Source organism: Callithrix jacchus, chromosome 12, assembly GCF_049354715.1.
Source record: "Callithrix jacchus isolate 240 chromosome 12, calJac240_pri, whole genome shotgun sequence".
Lineage (NCBI taxonomy): Eukaryota > Metazoa > Chordata > Mammalia > Primates > Cebidae > Callithrix > Callithrix jacchus.
The window spans coordinates 108,347,622-108,370,004 of record NC_133513.1 but is presented as its reverse complement, the minus strand read 5'-3'; the positions used below and the strand labels follow the sequence as shown (position 1 = coordinate 108,370,004).

Sequence of the window (22,383 nt, the reverse complement as noted above, 5' to 3'; positions counted from 1 at the left end):
TACACTTTAAATAGTTTCAGCTTATTAATGTTCAACATATTTGCTAAATTATTTTAATACAATAAGAATGAAAAAGGAAAAATCATAAAATGGGAAGCAAGTAGAAATAAATGAACCTAATAAATTTCAAGTGAATCCTATTTCCATATTGAAGGAAAAAAAGGTAGAAAAGGAGGGAAATAGAAGGAGAGGTAAGGGGAAGAAGAGAAGAGGGGAAAAAAGGAAGGGAAGGAGCAAGAGAGGAGAAAGAGAAGGAAGATTCAAAGTAATTTATGAACTCTATATTTGACTACATATTCCAAATTGGTGCCCAGCAATGTGGAGGAGGAAAACTTGAAATCAGATTCCAAAATCTTTTATGTAGGTTTTCTTATTAAAGTGATATAAACAAAGTAATTCTGAAACTATTTTAGATTATAATATAGAATTGAGCAAACAAGGAAATATGTTGATGTTGTTGGAAGTCAGTGTTTATTTACTGTAGAAGAAGGAACATACAAATATTGAACTGGAGAAGGCACAAAGTACCTTGTAGAAATAGATCCAAATTGTAAGTTTTAGTATGAAGAAATGCTTTATAAAATATGTACATGTGTGTATATGTACATGTATATCTATGCATGTATGTGTACATATGTGCATTTTTATGTGCACATAAATAATTTTTTCCTAACTTTGCTTACTAAACAAGCCACTAAGTAAAGATACCTGAAAGAGCAAAGAGCATACTTAGCACCAAGATCTTGGACTCGAATATGCTGTTCTATTACAAGGAACTAGAGGTCAAAAAAATAAATACACCTGATTCCACAACTGAGACAGAAGAGGAAAAAGATGAGCCTGAAATATCTTCTTATACCAGAAAGTAAGGAAGCAGTCACAAAATGATGAATGTGTCACATAAACAAAATAGCTAGCTTGAAGCATTTCCTACTGGCCAAATCTAGGACAATGTGATTGCCAAAGTGGTTAAAAACAGTAGTGAATTATAAATTATAGGGAAAAATATAAATTAATTAGCCCATTCCAATGATAAGTAGATAAATAAATGAGAGCAGAAAGAAGGGCTCTTGCATATAGAAAAATGTTGAGGTCTGACTGGTAAATGCAAAGGGGACTACCATAAGAATTGGTAATCATCATTATAGAAATTAAGATTAGGCAAATTAAACAAATTTTTGTTTTCATTAATGTCATGTCCTATCAGATAAATTTGTTACATGTTTAATTCACTTTAAACAGATAAAAAGAATACAGGCCTACTTATCCTACCACCACTCAAAATCCAAAATCCTCACAGGCTAGCAAATTTATTCTAATAGCAGAGTTGCCACTCATGGGAAAATATCTCATTACAAAAGATAAAAGAGATGAAATCCCAAACAAATGTATAAAATACTACTTATACACAATGCAATGCTATGCAAACCAATGACCCTCCCACCTCATTCTTTACATGCCAAAAATGAAGTGATAAACTATGCTAACCTGTTATAAATATAATAGCTAATATTAAAATATTTGGTATATCCATTATGGATTATGATGCAAGCTATATAATAATATGATCTGGAATCAAGATTATCATAATCCATCAATTTCACTGTAGATCTCCCAAAAAAAAGCAAATTAAGAAATAAGGATGGAGGCTCTAACAACTATTTTCAACATAAGAAGAAAACAACTCCACAAATTCTAAATTCTTTATTAAGGCAATTTTGCATATATAAATGTAAATTACTCAGATCAATTAAAATCGTTTAACCTGGGCCGGGCGTGGTGGCTTACGCCTGTAATCCCAGCACTTTGGGAGTCCAAGGCGGGTGGGTCACGAGGTCAAGAGATCGAGACCATCCTGGTCAACATTTTTAGTGAAACTCCGTCTCTACTAAAAATACAAAAAATTAGCTGGGCATGGTGGCACGTGCCTGTAATACCAGCTACTAGGGAGGCTGAGGCAGGAGAATTGCCTGAACCCAGGAGGCGGAGGTTGCAGTGAGCCAAGATCACGCCATTGCACTCCAGCCTGGGTAACAAGAGCGAAACTCCGTCTCAATTAAAAAAAAAATAGTTTAACCTATGTTTTATTCTATAACAGTCTACTATTTTTACTTACATAAAGGTAAAATTTCTTCAGAAACACTCTGTTTTAGAAAAAGTCTTACTTTGCATTGTTGAAATTATTTTACCCATTCAAGAAAATATCTATCAAAGACTAGAAATCTCCTTCATAGTCTGAAAACACTTAATGAGTATATTATGCAAATACCTAATATAGAATTGTATAATTTGGCAAACAAAATATCAGAGTACTTGGATATAATATTTGTACTAGTTATCTACTGATCAGTAAAAATATATAAATATGGTAACTGTAATCAACACACATTTATTATATCACGGTTTCTGTGGGCCAGGAGTCTGAACAAGGCATAACTAGGTTCTCTGATTCAGAGTCTCAGCAGACTGCAATTAAGACATTGGCTGGACCTGGGGTCCACTGTAATCCTGCAATCAGGTGTCAGCTGGGATTGGTTTTAAACAGAGGACTAACAGGGATGTGTCTGCTTCTACTTTCCCTCAGGTTATTGGCAAAACTTATTTCCTTACCGCTATAGAACTGAGGGCCCTGGTTTCTTACTTGATATTGGCTGGTGGCTATCCTCAGCTGCTAGAGAACACTCTCAGCTCCATTTATTTTATTCAAAGCCACCAAAAGAAATAAGAAACACAAAAAATGCAAGTCTTCTACCAAGCACAGACTTCACAGCATATTCACAGTAGTGGAAAACCATCACTTTTACCATGTAATGTAACAAAATAATGGGAGTAATATCCTATCAACTTTGCATTATTTTCTGGTCTAGAAGCAAGCACAGGTCCTGCCTACACTCAAGAAAACAAAGGGAATTACTTAATGGTATGAATACCAGAAGTCATAGATAATTAATAATATTTTTGCTATAGATACAATTTTATAATATAAAATATTTCAATATATTTACTTGAGATATGAACATGAACCACTAATCTAATTTGCATAATAAAAAAGCAAATTGAGACATCAAATTATCTTAGCAAGTTCAAATTTAGATTACAAAAGGTAAATAAAATGCAAAACTTTTAAATATAAATAATTCCTTAAATGAATTGATTCTGCACAATATAAATCATTTTAATATTTCTGATATTTGAGCTAACTAGTATTTTTTAAACTCTGAGCCCTTCAAGACTGAGAGAAAAATTAAAAGCCTTTAGAAGTCTTCTGCATGAGTTAATTAAAAATGTGACTTCAAAGCATTTCTGTGTCCAAGCAAAGAGATAATACTACTACTTGTCTACTAAGCAAACTAATCAAACAGCTGGACTTTTATGGAAAACAGATTTAGGCTGAGCTATGTCTTACAGACTTTGAAGAAGTAAATAATCTCACTAAATGTCACTTAAACAATGATTATTATTTATGTAAATGATAACATTATGTTATACACATCACTTTGTATAAAACAATACATAAATAATTCTACATGTATATGTTTTAAAATATAGCATTTAATTTTAATTTAAATATTTAAGTTGTTAAATATGTAATTATTTGTGTTGATAATACAATATTTAGATATTCTGTATTTAAATGTTTAAATATATACATATACCTTATCAAGAGATATAATTTCTCTGCTGAGAGACTAAAATAAGGGGTATGTAATAGCCATAATTTTTAAATAGGACAGATTATTTACACAACTGAAAATCCACTAAATGATTTTGCATTTTTATGATAAAATATGAAGGTATAGGTTGAGTGTGATGGCTCATGCCTCTAATCCCAGTGGGCTGATCCCAAGATCAAGAGTTTGAGACCAGCCAGGCCACCATGGTGAAACCCCATTTCTACTAAAAATATAAAACTTAGCCGGGCATGGTGGCACACACCTGTATTCCAGCTAGTTGGGCGGCTGAGACGGAAGAACCATTTGAACACTCAAGGCAGAGGTGGCAGTGTGCTGAGATCACACCACTGCACTCTAGCTCGGGTGACAGGGTGGGTAAGACTCTGTCTCTAAAAATAAAATAAAATAAATCACTTCTTTTCCTCTTTTTGTCCCCTAAAGAAACCCATCGAAATGCTATCATATTTTTAAAACACAGAAAGAAAGAATGGAAAAGTACTTGAAGAGAAATGGCTGAACTTTCTGAAATCCCCAAACTGATAAATGAAAAATACCAATAATCAAGAGCATCATAGTAAAACGGGAGTATATTAACCCTGATACCAAAAGCAGATAAGGACACAACAACAAAAAGAAAACTACAAGCTAACATCCCTATCATGTTTCAAAAATCCTGAGCAGAATACTGCAAATCAAATCCAACAATATATAAAAAGATAATACACCAAGATCAAGCAAAGTTTATCTCTGGAATATAAGTATGGTTCAACATAATGCAGATCAATAAATGTGACACATTACATCAACAAAATGAACGAAAAAAGCCATATGATAATCTCAAAAGATGCAGAAAGAGCGTTTGACAAAATTTAACAACTCTTCATGATAAAGAAAACTCCCCATAAATTAAGTATAAAAGGAAAGTACCCAACACAATACAGGCCATACATGACAAATCACATCAAACATTAAATTGAATAGGGAAACGCTGAATGCCTTTGTTTTGTTCAGGATTTTTACAGACATGTTCATCAGGGATATTAGCCTATGGTTTTCTTTTTGTTGTTGTGTCTGTTTTGGTATTAGGGTTAATCTACTCCTGTTTTACTATGATGCTCTTTTTTTTTTTAAGTAAGAAATAAAACAAGACAAGAATTCCCATTCTCATCATGTTTATTCAACATAGTGCTGAAATCCTAGCCAGAGAAATTTGGCAAGAAAAAGACATAAAAGGCATACAAATTGGAAAAGAGGAATTCAAAGTGTCCTGTTTGCAGATCACAGGATCTTGTGTACAGAAAATCCTAAAGAATCTAACAAAAAACTATTATTTAATAAAACTATTGAATGAATTCAATAAAGTTGCAGATTACAAAATCAACATTAAAAAATCAGGCCAGGTCCGGTGACTAATGCCTATAATCCAGGCACTTTGGGAGGCCAAGATGGGAGGATCACAAGGCCAGATGTTCAAGACCAGCCTGCACAAGATGGTGAAACACTGACTCTACCAAAAATACAAAAATTAGCTGGGCATGGTACTGCTCACCTTTAATCCCAGCTACCTGGGAGGCTGAGGCAGAAGAATTGCTTAACTGAAATCCAGGAAGCAGAGGTTGGAGTGAGCCAAGATCATGCCACTGAACCCCAACCTGGGCTACAGAGCAAGACTCCAACTCAAAAAAAAAAATCAGCAATAGTTCCATACATAAACAGCAAAGTCGTTGATAAAGAAATCAAGAAGAAAATCTCATCTAGAAAAACTAACAAAAAAACTACCTAGAAATAAATGCAATAAATGCACATTACATCAACAAAATGAATGAAAAAAGCCATATGATAATCTCAGAAGATGCAGAAAGAGCATTTGACAAAATTTAACATCGCTTCATGATAAAGAAAACTCCCCATAAATTAAGTATAAAAGGAAAGTACCCAACACAATACAGGCCATGTAGAGAATGCAGACTAATGAAAAGACATCTCATGCCCATGAATCGCAATTAATATTGTTAAAATGGCCATATCATACAAAGCAATATACAAATGAAGGAAATTTTTTTCAAAATGCCAATGACCTTGTTCACAGAAATAGAAAAAAAAAGCCATTAAAATTTGTTTAGAACCTCAGAAAACCATTAGTAGTCAAACCGATCTGGAGCAAAAAAGAACAAAGCTGGAGGTATCACACTACCAGACTTCAAAACATACCACAATGTCGTACTAACCAAAATGACAGGTACTGGCATAAAAACAGACACACAGATCAATGAAACATAATGAAGAACACAGAAATTAATCTACATATCTACAGCCAACTGATTTTTGACAAAGGTGCCAAGAACAAAGATGAATTGGAGAAAAATAATCTCTTCAATAAATGGTGCTGGAAAAACTAGATATCTATATGCATTAGAATTAAAATAGACCCCTCGCCACTTGCCCTATACAAAAAACAACTAAAAAATGATCAAATACCTAAGTGTAAGGTCAAAAACAATAAAACTACTATAAAAAAACACCAGGGGAATGCTTCAGGACATAGATCTGGAAAAAAATGTTACGAATAAGGCCTCAAAAACACAGCTATCAATGGCAAAAACTAACACATATAACACTATCAAGTTAAAAGATTTTTGCACAGCAAAGGAAACAATCAACAGAGTGAAAAGACAATTCACAGATAGGTTGCAAACTATTCATCTGACAGGGAATTAAGAACCAGAATACATAAGGAACTCAAACATTGCAAGAGCAAGAAAACAATCTAACTGTAAAATAGGCAGATAATCTGAAAAGACATTTCTCAAAAGAAGACATACAAAATAGCCAACAAATCTATGAAAAAATGGCCAACATCACTAATCATCAGGGAAATGCAAATCAAAACCACAATGAGGTATCATCTGACCCCAGTTAAAATGGCTGTGTTAAAGACAAAAATGTAAGATGATGGTTAGGATGTGGTAAAAGGAACTCTTATACATTGTGGGTAGGAATGTAAACTGGTATAGTCTGTATGGAAAACAGTATGGAAATTTCTCAAAATACTAAAAATAGAACTACCATATATATGATGCAGCATTCCCACTACTGGGTGTTTATTCAAAGAAAAATAAATTAGTAGATTAAAGGCATACTTGTATTCTCATATTTATTGCAAAGCCATTTGCAATAGCAAAGACATATAATCAACCTAAGTGTACATCGATAGATTGATGGATAAAGGAAATGTAGTATATATACACAATGGAATATTATTCAGCCATCAAAAAGAATGAAATCCTGTCATTTGTAGCAACATAGAAGGAACTGGAAGACATTACATGAAGGGAAATAAGACAGGAATAAGTAGTTAAACACTGCATGACTTTACTCATGTGGAAGCTAAAAAAACAAAGTTCATCTCAAAGAGGTAAAAAATGGAACAGAGAATACTAGTGGCTGAGAAGGGTGTGGGGAAAGAGGAGTAAGGAGAGATTTGTTAAAGCATACTAAATTACAACTAGATCAGAGGAATAAGTTCTAATGTTCTACACTACTTTAAGAGGACTCTAGTTAACAATAATATATAATATAGCTCAAATAGCTGGAAAGATACTTTGTGTGACTGTTCCCAGCACAGAGATAATAAATGCTAATTGCCCTATCTGATCATTACACACTGCATATACTGAAACACCATTATAAACACCATAAATATGTACTATTATTGTATGTCAATTTTTAAAATCAAATCAAATTTAAATAAATAAATGAAAATATTTTAAAGGAAAAGAAAAACAGACTCTAGAAGAAACAAAAATCTGAATAGTTTATCTCTTTTAAAGAAACTGGATGAGAGTTAAAACCTTCAGACAAAAAATAAATTCCAGGACCAATTGGCTACCTAAATACTACTTGATAATGGAGAAGACAAGGAATTTTTAAACAGAACCCCAAAAAGCACCAACCATATGGAAAAGATGGATATAATGAATTATATCAAATTAAGAATGTCTCTTTATAGACATACAAATTGGTGTGAAAGTTCAACCACAGAGTGACATTTACTACACATGACACCAACAAAAGATGTATACATGGCATGTACAAAATATTACTAAAAATGATTAAGAAAAGAAGAATCCAGCAGAAAAATCACAAGAAACTTGAGAGAACATCACTTCATAAAGAGAAAATTCAACTGATGATTAAAGAGATGAAACTGTTAACGATTAAACATAATAAACTTTTAAGAACTAAGGAATCGTTTAAGCTTAAGAACATAGTAATTACACATCCATCAGAAGTCTCAGAATTAAAATGCCTTAGAATACCTAGTATCAGCAAAGATTGGAGCATTAATAAAATTAATAAAGACTTGGAAAAGGTATAATTTAATATAACCACTTTACAAAACCGTTAATTTTCCAAAGTTGAAAATACAAATAATGATTATACATGCAACAAAATGTATCCATTTGTGAGCCAGGAAACATAAATATTAATGGTAATGGTAAAAAAGAAAAACAAAAACAAAACTGCAATTATCAAAAAGAAAAACAGGGGAATGAATGAAGTGTGTAGTAATTATACAATGAAATACTCTGCAACATTGAATAGGACCACAGTAAAGCTATCTGAATGCAGCAACTTGGATAAATCTCAAAACATTATGTTGAGGGGAGGGGAGAAATATTATTAACAATAAAGAAAGGATAACATATAGAAATAAAGAAAGAAGATATAGATATAACAATAAAGAAAGGATAACATATTTGCATCTGCAAATTGTTAAAACAAGACAAAAAAGAAAATTATTTTTAAAAAGAGATTACACTGAAATATGTTCAATTGCTGACCATTTTCCCATAAAACTAAAAGTGCTGAATTATACAATATAGTCACTACACTGGAGGCCCAAGAAATAAAATAAATGGACATACTAATGTATAGCAGTAGTTCATCTTGTCAAACACATGCATTTGACATGAGTCCATATTTTGATAAAACTTCTACACATAAACAAGATCTATTTTCTACATTTAAATGTTAAAACTATGTTTCTTCATAAAGGTTAAGTTGGGACATACTAAGCAGCTATTTATTTCATCCCTTGATATTTCAAGATAATAATAAATATATAGAAGACTGATCAAAATATAATAAATGCTTAAAGTGCTTTCTCTTTTTTTGACATATACTTCTGTTTCTTTTTCTAATTTCCTCCAACGTGTAGGTAGTACATCCTAAACCCCAACTCAATACCCTGTTCTTTATTGTACGCTTTTCTGTTTTGTTAGCAATTCCAACAATTCTATGATGTATAAGGAATTATTCTAACCATCTACAGTTAAATAAAGCCATTTAACTCTATGTCTTATATGAATGTAATAATCAAGTTGGAAATCATGGACTATACTAGTTTCTAAAGAACTAACTTTAAATGAAACCAGCTTTGATTAAAAAAAAAAAAAAAAAGCTGGGAGGATTTTGCAAAAGTTTTAAGAGATGAATGGGGATCAAAGAACAAATTAACCCTGAATACCCCCAAGCTGTTCACTAACCTACCTCAGCAGTCACACTTAATGAACAGGACCCTTAAGCTTATTTAAATAAAAGTATAGTAATTAAGGAGGTCAAACTAGATGCTAAGGGAAAATTACTCATGGAAGGATATGCTAACTCCTGCAGCAAGCAATCTTAAAATCTCAGTACTTCTATACGAAAAGTTTGATTCCAGCTGAAGACACAGTCCAGTGTGGAATTCAGTTGGAGAAAAAGTCTTGCTCCATGTAATATTCCAGGATCTGAGCTACTCGTAGCCTCTACAATCTTTCAGATCCTCATCTCCCTCTCCACTGAACTAATGAAAGAGGAAACAGAAGGTGTATGGCACAGGAGGTTTTTAAGAGCCAGGCTTAGAAGTGGTGGATATTACTTCTGTCTATTGGTCAGAGCCCAGTAACATGACCTCCAACCTAAGGGCAATGGAGGCTGGGAAATACAGCTTTGTTGTGTTCAGAATGTTTTCAAAATTGGCAATTAAATGACATTCAATCTAGTAGTTTTGAGGTACAAGGTGCTGGCATAGAAAGACTGATGGGATAACTAACATTTAACTTCAAAAATATATTCCTCAATTCCAAGGGCTTTAAATTCAATAAGTCATACTCCAAAAGAACTTAAACATTTACCTGACATAGGAAGTTAGATGCTCAAGTTAAATTTGTTACCAGAACATATTCCTTAAGGGTAGGAATTGGACAAAACCACTTATGGTTTCATATTGGGCAAGCTTAAGATGAGTAACATGATTTCTGAACTGATATTTTGAGATTTATGACTTTTGTTACTATCTCATAGCCTCTCACTGAATAAATGCTTGCAGAATAAAGCAAGCGTGAGACATCCTCAAGTATCGTATATATTAGACATCAAGTCTGCTTAACTCATTATCACAAGAAAACCATTATCTTATCTGTAGCTGCAAATACAGTGACAACCTAGAAAATTTTCAACAATATTTAGTGTTGGACGCTGGGCACAATGGCTCATGCCTGTAATCCCAGCACTTTGAGAGGCTGAGGTGGGTAATCACTTGAGATCAGGAGTTGAAGAGCAGCCTGGCCAACATGATGAAATCCCATCTCTAATAAAAATACAAAAATTAGCTGGGTGTGGTGGTGAATGCCTGTAGTCCCAGCTAATCAGAAGGCTGAGGTACGAAAATCGCCTGAACCCAGAGGGCAGAGGCTGCAGTGAGACGAGATCGCACCACTGCACTCCAGCCTGGTGGATAGTGCAAGACTTTGTCTCAAAAAAAAAAAAAACAATTAGTGTCAGTATTTGAAGACTATATTCACTAGTTACTTATCCAATTGTGTTTATAAAGGTGATAATCTATGTGCAGGCAGGTTTTACAGCAAATGATACCCTCTGTATTACAATTTAGATTAAGTCACATAGAGAAAGATGTAATTTTTATCCCATTCCCCATATAGCAGACTAACAAAAAAGATGAGAGTAATTAGGAAAAATAAAGATTCAGGATACATTATATTTTAAAATATAAAGTCCCTATTATGTGCCTGAATCTGTTCTAGAAAAGAAGGAACAACTTTTATCTTCCTAAAATGGAAAGAAATTCTTTGGCATCATCATCAAGGCAATATCACAAAACAAACAAAACAGACTTGATAAAACAAGATAGAGAAAAATGGATAATAATCTTAGATACTATTGGTCTAAAGGTAAGCCAAGGAGAAAAAAAATGTTCAGAAAGATCCTCCTATGACAACAGTTCTAAAAATGTATCATGAATTTTTATTTCGCAATTGCCTGGGGTTCTTATTAGTAAAGTAGAATTTTGGTTTCCATCCCAGAGGTTTAGTCACCATAACCCAGGATATTCTTCTGTATCCTAATTTTGAGAACCAGGGGCTTAAGCCTTAAGTAAGTAACTATGAAGAAGTTGTGAGATCAGTAAATGGGAAAGGTATAAGGAACAACAGTAGGGAATCAGTTATAAATTAATTAACTGAATTAAGATCCTGATTAGTAATATTGCTGTATATTAATAAATTGTATTTTTAATTCCAAATACCTTTGAGAAAATTATCTTAAAATTTACTGTGAATAGAAAGTAAAACAATTTCAAATCAACCCATCAATTTTGACCAATCTACCAAGAAAACATCTAAGAGTACCATTTACAGTACTTTTTACCAGAAATCAATAAAATATTATATTAAGCAGTGAAACAATTAAAGTTTTTTGGCTAGATAAGGGAAAACACTAATTATTAAGGCCAGTGGTTGTCAGTGAGGATAAATTTGTGAGTAATTCATTATTTCAATAATTGTGGAGTTCCACTGGGATTTACTGAAAGAAATAAAAGGAACACCAGCAGTGTAGACATTCTAAATATACAAAGTAATTCCACAAAATTAAAAAGTGATCAAAATCTCATTAACTTTAGACTAACACAGCAGATATTGAAGTAGGTGAATAAATATTGGAGCCTGGAAGCTAACTCCATTTTACATTTAAACACAAAGCATACTTATAACATACATTGCATTTTCTAAGACTGTAACTGCCATCTAAGTTGAAAATCTACCTTTTAAAACATTATTCAGAATTTAACCAAGAGGTATTCATGTAAGAAAATCTCATCACCAATAACTATCTTGCTCACACACATCTGTAAGTATACAATATGTCTGGAGAATACTCGAGACACCTCTTAAGAGACTCAAAACAAAAACATATTAAATTCATGCCGAATTATGAGTACCAGTAAATTTCATAATTTAGGAATTAAAATTATCATATTATTCCTGACGTATGTATTCGTTAAAATTTTATAGTGCTACAATATAAAATCTATGTGGTAGAAACTATATGGTAAAATTACTGTGGGGGAGATTGCAACTGTTTTTAAACAGGGGACTCTGATAATGTTCTCAGAGGTCAACAGCATGACTTGACTGGCTCTTACATTACTATTTCCTTTTCTAATTGGTCCTCTATTTTCTAAGACATTATATATTCTATACATTCTTTTTATGTACCAGAAACAGAATGTATACATTGATATGTGGCAGAGTTTCAAGAAAGAAAATATATTTTCTGTTAGCTTTTATCACAATCAGGTCCATATCATAAGCTAGGGAATTATTTTGGCACTACTCTTATAAATAGAATTCAGCTCATATTTGAGAATATCATAATCCTTCATTTTCTCTGTTTCAACAGCCTGCTATTTGTCTTGGCATGAGCTCTCTGATTTTCCATCTTGAAAATTCATCTGAGTCCAAAATGAATGGAATTAGTTTCAGGGGTTTCCTTCTCTTGGCCTCTTCTCTACTTTACTGGCTTTTTATCCACAGGTCAGGAAGCCAATATGAGAGATCCGCTGGCTAATGCTATCCATGTCAATTATGAACAAATGATCAAAGAGAATGACTACAGAGTGAGCTTGTAGATCTACTGTATTCAATGAAACAGATTTGGACTGAGATTTTAAATATTACCTGGTCTCTATAAGTGCCTGTTCTAATAAAGGACTGTGACTATTCATCTTCTGATGCAAGTAGCACTCCCCAATTATTAGAATAACTAATTATAAAAACCCACAAAGTTCTAGGGGGTACTATTCTATCTCCACCAAGAACCATTAACCTAATAAATTGATGTTTTCCTTTTTCCAACCAAAATATGTGTAGTTAGTACGTTTACTGTGCAAGAAGAATATTTTGTTAAATTCTGTTGGAAAGTAAACATTTTATGGTAACCTTAAATGTAAATGGGTTAAATGTCCTGTAGTGACACACATAGACTCAAAACAAAACCAAGGAATGGAGAAAAATCTACCTGGCAAATGAAAAGGAAAAAAAAGCATGGGTTGTAATACTAGTTTCTGACAAAACAGACTTTAATAAAAATCAAAAATCAAAAATGCAAAGAAGAGCATTACATAATGGTAAAGCGTTCAATTCAACAAAAAAATCTAACTGTCCTAAATATATATGCACCTATACAGGAGTGTCCAGATTCATAAAGCAAGTTCTCAGATATCTTCAAAGAGACTTAAGCTCCCATACAATAATAGTGAGAGGCTTTAAGACTCAACTGAAAATATTAGATCACAGAGACAGAAAACTGACAAAGATATTCAGGACCTGAACATAGCACTGGATCAAATGGACCTCATAGATATAAGCAGAACTCTCCACCCAAAAGCAACAGAATATACATTCTTCTCACCACTGCATGGCATATACTCTAAAATAGATCACATAATTAGAATTAAAATACTTCTCAAGAAATGCAAAAGAACTGAAATCATTGCAAACAGTCTCTTGGACCACAGCACAATCAAATTATATAGTTTTACATTTAAGTCTTTGATCTATCTTTAGTTAATTTTTGTACTAATGGTATAAAGAAGAGGTCCAGTTTTAATCCTCTCTAATAATCAGTGATGAACTTTTTTCATATGAGTTTTGGCCATATATATGTCTTCTTTTCAAAAGTGTCTGTTCATGTCCTTTGCCCACTTCTTATGGGGTTGTATTTTTCTTTCTTGTAAATTTGGTAATGTTCCTTATAGATGACATAAATTAGACTTTTGTCAGATGCATAGTTTGCAAAAATGTTTTCCAATTCTATAGGCTGTCTGTTTACTCTGTTGATGGTTTCTTTTGCTGCACAGAAGCTCTTTAGTTTAATTAGATCCCATTTGTCAATGTTTGCTTTTGTTGCAACTGCTTTTGGTGTCTTCCTCATGAAATACTTGCCCATGCCTATGTCCTGAATGGGATTGCCTAGGTTGTCTTTCAGGAAGTGTTATGAGGAAAATCTATAGCACTAAATGTGCACATCAAAAAGTTTGAAAGCCCTCAAGTTAACAACCTAACATCATAACTAAAAGTACTAGAAAACCAAGAGCAAACAAATCCCAAAGCTAACAGAAGATAAGAAATAACCGAAATTAGAGGAGAACTGAAGGAGACAGAAACACACACATACACAGACACACACACACACACACATACACATACACACAAATAAAAAGATCAATGCATCCAAGAGCTGGTTTTTTGAAAAAAATAATAAAATACATATACCACTACCCAGACTAATGAAGGAGAAAAGAGAGAAGATTCAAATAAACACAATCAGAAACGACAAGAAGGATATTCCCACTGACCTCACAGAAATACAAACAACCGTGAGATAATATTATGAACACCTCTATGCACACAAACTAGAAAATCTAAAAAAAAAAGGGGATAAATTTCTGGACACATATACCCTCCCAAGACTGAACCAGGATGAAATAGAATTCCTGAACGGACCAATAATCAGGTCTGAAATTGAGGCAGTAATAAATAGTCTACCAACCAAAGAAACTCAGGACATAATGTGTTCACAGCTGAATTCTACCAGATATACAGAGATGGTACTGTTCCTACTGAACTATTTCAAAAAATTGAAAAGAGACTCCTCCCTAACTCATTCTATGAGGCCATTATCATCTTGATACCAAAACCTGAAAGAGACAGAACAACCTGGAAGAGACAGACAGGATATCCACCTGAAATTTTCTCATCAATGAACACTGATGGAAAAATCCTCAACAAAACACTGGCAAACAATACAACAGGACATCAAAAAGTGTATGCACCATGATCAAGTAGGCTTTATCTCTGGGATACAAGGTTGGTTCAACATAGCAAATCAATAAATGTGATTCATAACATAAACAGAACTAAAGACAAAAAGCAAACAAATATCTCAATAGATGCAAAAAGGGCTTTATATGAATGAAATTCAACATCCGTTCATGTTAAAAACTTTCAGTAAATTCGGTATTGAAGTAACATACTTGAAAATAATAAGAGCCATCTATGACAAATGCACAGCCAACATCATACTGAATACACAAAAGCTAGAAGCATTCTCCTTGAAAACCAGCACAAGACAAGGATGCCCTCTTTCACCACTTCTATTCAACATAGTATCTGAAGTTCTAGTGAGGGCAACTGGGCAAAATAAATAAACAAAGATCCTCCAAATAAAAAAAGAGAAAATCAAACAATCCCTGTTTACAGACAACATGATCCTATATCTAGAAAACCCCACGATCAGCCCAAGAGCTTCTTCAGCTGATCAACAACTTCAGCAAAGACTCAGAATACAATGTGCAAAAATCAATAGCATTCCTATACACCAATGACAGTCAAGCTGAGATACAAATCTGGAAAAAACTTCCATTCATAGTTGCCATACAACTATGTATGTCGAATAAAACACCCAGGCAACTGAAAGATCTCTGCAAAGAAAACTACAAACCACTACTCAAAAAAAAAAATTAGAGATGACACAAACAAATGGAAATTTATTGTTAAGTTACAATTTTTGATGATCAACTATAGTCTGGACCAAAACCAGATTGAGAACTGCCATTACAATGGCAAGATGAATAATTTGGTGCTCATTTAAATGAATATTTTTACTGTACTACTGATGCCCTTTCCTACTGTGGCTGCCAATCCCTTCCACAAGCCTACAGCACAGGGAATGCTCTCTTGAAATGTTCTTTATTTTTTTCCCTGAGCAACTGGTGGAAGAGAATGGCAACCATAATAGGTGGTTTGCAAATTCTACAAGGAGAATGCTCTCCACCAATTTCTGTGGCTCCCAGGAGCTTCACCCTATTGATAGTGTATACCTAATTCCTGATAAATATCAACCACTAACTGATCCCCTTTTATCAGTCTCGAGATGATTTCATTCCAGGTAAGCCAATGTTCATGTCTCATCTCTCTGTGTCTCTTGTCTCTCTTCATATTTGTAGCCAGTTGGTTACCCTGTTTTCTCAGTTACAATGGTTTCAAGAAGACTCATGAATTTGCAGTTTATCCACCTTTTTTCCCCTTTTATTGTAAGAGAAAAAGCAATATTTTTCCAGCTGTCAAAATTCTTGAGCAAAGACTGGAAATACTATGACCATGTTCATTTTTACTTCTTTGCCTTGACTGATGCTGTTTCCCCTTGTTTCCTATTTTCTTTTTCCAGAGAGTTGATTTTATTACTTCTTCAATTTCCAGCTCAAACATCCTCTGCTCAAATTTTCCTTAACCCTCCAAAATAAATTAATAACTCCCTTTTCAATGCTCCATCAATATTTTCTTCATTCCATTCTAAATAAATTTATTGAACACTTACATTCTGGTACTCTTGCAATGGTCTTCCCAAAAGTTTACTCTAGTAATGGATACAGACAACTACACAAATAATTCAAGAAAAGAAATTAACAGATATGAAGAGAACCAATTTCAGTTTAGGATGGTCATTAAGAATACATAAGAAGAATGATATCTGACTAAATACTTAAAACCAAACAGAAATTATCCTAAGAAGTGGAAGGGGCTCATAAGCATATCAAATCACTAAGGTAAGAAATTAGTATAATGTATTTTGGTCAGTGTCTCCACTGCTAGTCTGAGATACTTTCAGCAAAAACCATATGATATTCATCTTCATTAATAGTATCAAGTACTAACTTAATAATTGTTTACTGATCGCTCTCTTTCCTAACAAACTATTTTTTTCAGGTATAAGTACACTATCGCAATTAATTGCTCTAAGAATTATGGGCCTATTCTTTATTGCTCCATACTCAAAAGATAAATAAACAAATATATAAATGCATGGAATTCTGTCTACAAATACTACATACAAAGTACTTTTTACAAATTAATATTCCATTCTTATCCTCCTCAGAAATCATAAGTGAGAAGGGGAAAATATACTTTTATCATTCAGAACCATATAATTTATTTTCTAATATTATGTGCACATGCCAAATCTTGTAACTGTATTTTAGCTAAGCTTACAAGCTCACTATTTCAATGAATTGAAATCCTGCTTTCTCTTGTCTGTAAACAAAATATGTTACTGCAATATTGTATCACAGATATAATTATGAATAGGTATATGGCTATACTATTTATGTAAAACTATACTAAAACACTTCCAATGTGTACTATCATGGTAGAATCTCATATATTATTTTTATCTGTAATACTGCCATTGTGGTCTATAGAAAACATTTTCATTGCTGCACACTGCTATCCAATGAACATATTTAATAGAAGTTAGTCAAGAGAAACAACATTATATAAACCCAGAACCTGCTATTAATATATAATTTGAGGTAATAGGAGATGATTGTGTGAAAGAAGAATGCATAGTTATTGTTTAAAAGTTATTAAGCATTTCAAGACAGTGATAGCAGAACATTAAACCAAGTGTGTTGCCCTTGTAAGTGTGGGAACCTGTATAAATTCACAGGCCACATCCCCATGGAGTTGGCCTTACTTATAATCAAGCTTTAGTGTTGCAAAGTATTAGAGGCATCCTTGATCTTAGAACAGAAGATTATGATTTAATTCCATTGGTTTTAAGACCAAATTGGCCTTTCTTCATTGGAATTTCTCCAAGATATTTTGCTCTTAACTTGTATTTAACTTCAGAGACTACAGAGAAGGAATAAAAACTGATTGTGCTTACCTTCTCTGAATTTGAAAATCACCTAATACTTAGGTGGCCAAGTAAAGACATAATCACCTAACATGAAATATTTAAGATAATTCTGCAACAAGTAATGTATTTATTTTAAATAAAAATAAAAGGATCATTTTCCATGCTTAATAGACTTTAGGCATAAATTTCTACATATTTATAAATTTGGAGAATTCTTTTTAAAGTTTTCCCTATGTTTCTATAATTATTATAGTTGGAATATATTATTTGTATCAAATATAGTGTATATATATACCTAATATACATATGTATCTGCACACACATAATTCAAAACCATAAAAATTTGATTTTAATAATATGCATAAACAAGAAAAAGAATAAAAAACAATTTAAATATCCTAAAATGCTGCCTTTTAAAGTTAATTTTTGAAGGAAAATAAAATTTTAGAGTAATAACTAAATAAGACAAAAATCATTCATGAAAGTACAGAGAGGAGAATAGCAATAGTGGTTTCCTGCATACTGACAGAACAGAGAAAACAGAGGAAGATGAATATAAGTAACCAGCTGAAAGGGTGAAAGGACAAGAATAATCAGAATTACTGATGAATGACTATAAAATAACAGCACAGAGACATTGCATTAGGTATAATATGAAAGAAAAATGTATCGATAACAATAAGATTTGATACAGAAAATTAAGAAAGTTTCCTTTTCTAGAAATGCAAAAGATAAACATGCTCTATGAAGTTGTTTTAAAGCCTCCACAAAATTGTTATTTAAAAGGTTTAATTTTTAAGGAGAATTCATTCAATGCAAGTAAATTCCCATTACTTGGCATATATCCAAAGGAAAATAAATCATTCTACCAAAAAGTCACATGCACCTATATGTTCATTGCAGAACTATTCACAATAGCAAGGACATGGAATCAACCTAAATGCCCATCAACAGTAGACTGGATATAGAAAATGTGGTCCACATACGCCATGAAATACTACACAGCCATAAAAAAATGAAATCATATCCTCTGCAAAAACAGGGATACATCAACCTAAGCAAATATAGAAACAGAAAGCTAAATACCATGTTTTTGCTTATAAGTGGGAGCTGAATATTAGTACATATGGACATAAAGATGGGAACAACAGACACTGGGAACTACTAAAGCGAGAGAGGCAGGAAAGGAAGAAAATGCTTTAAAATTATCTATTGGGTATGACGCACAACATCCAGAAGATGGGATCAATCATACCCCAAACCTGTGTTACAAACCTGCACATGTACTCTCTAATCTAAAATAAAAGTTTAAATTTTGAATAAATGTATGCTTAACTAACACAACACTAAATTAAAAAGTAAAACATATAAAAATTAGTTCAACAACACAAATTCAATTCACAAAAGTTCTAAAAAGTCACTCTTACTTACAATTGGCATTGGTCACCTTTTATTCCTTTAGTTGTGCAGAAACATTTTCCTGTGTGCAGATGACAAATATTTGCATGGCCACTGCACGTACAAGCTGTAAGTCAAAACCAAAATGATATTGAATATGCTATATCACAAACATGCACATTTTGCACTTCAAGTATTATTATTCCCTTATTTTTATGTCCTGTTACTTCCTCTTGCCATCTAAAAACTAAGATATTATATCAGATATTATAAATTATTTCAATTAAAGGGAAGTAAATTCATTTTTCTGAAAATTTTGTGAAATTCCTTAAAGTCTTTGGGGGATATCCTGAAGTCTACTGTGGATCTATGTATTTATCTAATTATTCTTTGGGCTTCTCTCCATTTTTACTTTGGCTATATCTTTAATGGAATGAGTTTCAAAGAGTTAGTGTAAGAGCTTTGAACTCAAACGCCTTAGCTTCAAAATTTACATCTAAAATTACTATATGACCTTGGATAAATTTACTTAACCTCTTTATGCTTAATTTCTTCATCTGCAAAAGAAGAGTAATAGCACTTAGCTTTCAGGATAGATGTAAAAATTAAATGAGGTAATGTATTTTAAGATACCTAACACATATTGAACACTTAATAATTGGCAGATATTACTTCTACTATTATTACTATTGCAAACAATAATAAAAATATACCTACAAATTGTGTTTTAAAAAAGAACATCTATTTATTTCCTCCAAATTCACCCTTTTAAGCTTCTGAGATCATCCTCATTCTTTTAGAATATCCTTTTAGAATATCCTTAGTACTAGATGAAACTTTCCATTTTGTAAAATTAACACCATTAATTTGGTTCATATAAACTTGTATCATTTTCTTCCTTTGCAATACTTTCTTAATGAGCACTGTTCAGTTATTTAGGACATAAACCTCACACTAAAGTGTTGTGTCCAACATCTAATCAATTGGTAAATTTTTTTTTTTTTTGAGACGGAGTTTCGCTCTTGTTACCCAGGCTGGAGTGCAATGGCGTGATCTCGGCTCACTGCAACCTCTGCCTCCTGGGTTCAGACAATTCTCCTGCCTCAGCCTCCTGAGTAGCTGGGATTACAGGCATGCGCCACCATGCCCAGCTAATTTTTTGTATTTTTAGTAGAGACAGGGTTTCACCATGTTGACCAGGATGGTCTCAATCTGTTGACCTCAGATCCACCTGCCTCGGCCTCCCAAAGTGCTGGGATTACAGGCGTGAGCCACCACGCCCAGCCCTCAATTGGTAAATTTTAATTTCTACATGTATAATCTCTCTTGTATCTGACCCCCCTTCTCATTCTAATAGCCACCACAAAGTATTGTCATCCACTTTCTCTTACTGATATCAATATAACCACATAGCAGATATCTTTGCCTTCAGTATTTCTAGGATACAATTCATTTTCCAATCCAATAACACATTCTAAAGCAGCAAGGCTGATGGTGTCACTAAGCTTTTCAAAAATACCTAATGAGAACTACTGGTATTCTTGTACACTACCAGTTAGCTAAACCATTCTACTGACAAAAATATAATAATACGATCTTTTCCTGAAATGTATACACATAAAATTCAGTGAATCAGTCAAAATTTACCAATGTTCAACTTTTTCATTATTTTCCTTACAATATCAATAGTAACTCTAACATGTATGCTAATGAATTAATAAATGCAAGCAAATGTAGCCAGATAATCATATCTCTAGTTCAACTGAGTATCAGAAAGAAAATAGATACTATATACCTAAGTGAAGTATAAGACCACTTATGAACATATTCAAAAGGAGAAACTAAAACAATAGTTCAAAACCAGTAATCTTTGAACCAGGTGGAATCAATAAAAGGGGTAGAAAGAGTGAAAGCCCATTTCAGTGTTAGTAATCCAGTCTTCTGCCTCCCAAGGGAGTGGTTGTCTATCCTGTTACAGAAGCCTAATGAGTGGGACTTCACAGAAGCTTTTTTGAAGAACCTGCTCTGGGTCTCCTTAAAATCCAGGTGGTATACTAGAGGAAATTCTGAATTATCCATATATGAACAGCTATGGCTATTTTACTGAGGTGGCAGCACAAATAGAAACAGTTACTTTTAGGAAGTATTTGTACTAACACTGAAGTCAAAAAAAGAAATGTATGTTTCTTCCAGCTAGCCAGCATATACTTAATATTCTGACCTAAAGGATTTTCTAGAGGTACTGGAGGACTTCAACTGAAAACTGAAATAAAAGTTGCCAGAACAGAAAGAATGTGTCTCCCACACATCACAAAAATTGCATCTAGAAAGGTCAAGACTCAAAAGAGCCCCGAAAGACACCTATGTGAGAATGGATCAGCTGTTGTGCATCTCTCCCATGGAGAACCTTAACTAAATATAACAACTATTCTTCACACATAAGACTATGTAATTTTCTCCTCTCCCCTAGAAAGATAAAAAAAAATGATCAAGCCAGGAAAATCCTAGGTTAGGAAAGAAATAACATATAGAATAGAGGAAAAGAGAAAATTTGGCTTCAAAATATATTCAGAGTTCTTACTTTTATCTGATCTAAAAAAAATTTAATTTACTTACAATTTGTTTGCAAATTAAATTCTCTGGAGTTCCTTAAATTAACTGAGTGAGTCTAAGATTTCACATAAGATCAGGGAAAAATATATTGCACTGAATACATTTTAAAAGGTCAATGACAGAGAAAAGTATTGTGTTTTGATTATGCCATATGTCTTGCTTGAGCATCATATAAATTACATCTATATAAGAAAAAAATCTGCAAAAAGGTAAATATTGCTTATTATTTTTGTGAAGACAAGATTATGGTGGTGATTTTTAAATGGCATGTATATTTTCTGCTTATAAAACTATTAGTAATTTCTACAATAGGATAATTAAACCATCGAATTTAAGGACTAGATTTCTAATACAACCACTTGTATCAATCTGCAGGTTGCTGCTCCCTTAGCCTATCTTACTGCCCCTTCCTACTAGAAGTAACAACTAGCCTAACTTCTATGTTCATCAATTCTTTGTTTTTAAAAACCAACACATATAAATCATTTATAACACTTAACTTATCATTAGCAAGTGAAGAAAACTGCAACAAATTCCTGAAAATAGTATCATACAATGGGTCCTGATGACAATACAATTAAGTCAAAAATAAATAATAAACAAATAAAATTCTACTAAAAACCCCATGTATCCGGATTTAAAAAAAAAAAAAAAAACT

General features: G+C 32.9%; 1 protein-coding gene across 13 annotated transcripts in view; it reads right to left on the bottom strand.

Moving 5' to 3' along the window:
* ATRNL1 (attractin like 1) overlaps positions 1-22,383 on the bottom strand; it is an 839,028-nt gene that overhangs the window by 520,537 nt on the left and 296,108 nt on the right. For all 13 annotated transcript variants that reach the window (XR_013525132.1, XR_013525133.1, XR_013525131.1 and 10 more), the window contains exon 20: positions 19,146-19,239. Coding sequence is in view for 10 of the 13 variants with exons in the window: in XM_035269198.3 (XP_035125089.1) it covers positions 19,146-19,239 (94 nt within the window). In the remaining 3 variants the exon portion in view is untranslated. The remainder of the gene's footprint in view (positions 1-19,145; positions 19,240-22,383) is intronic.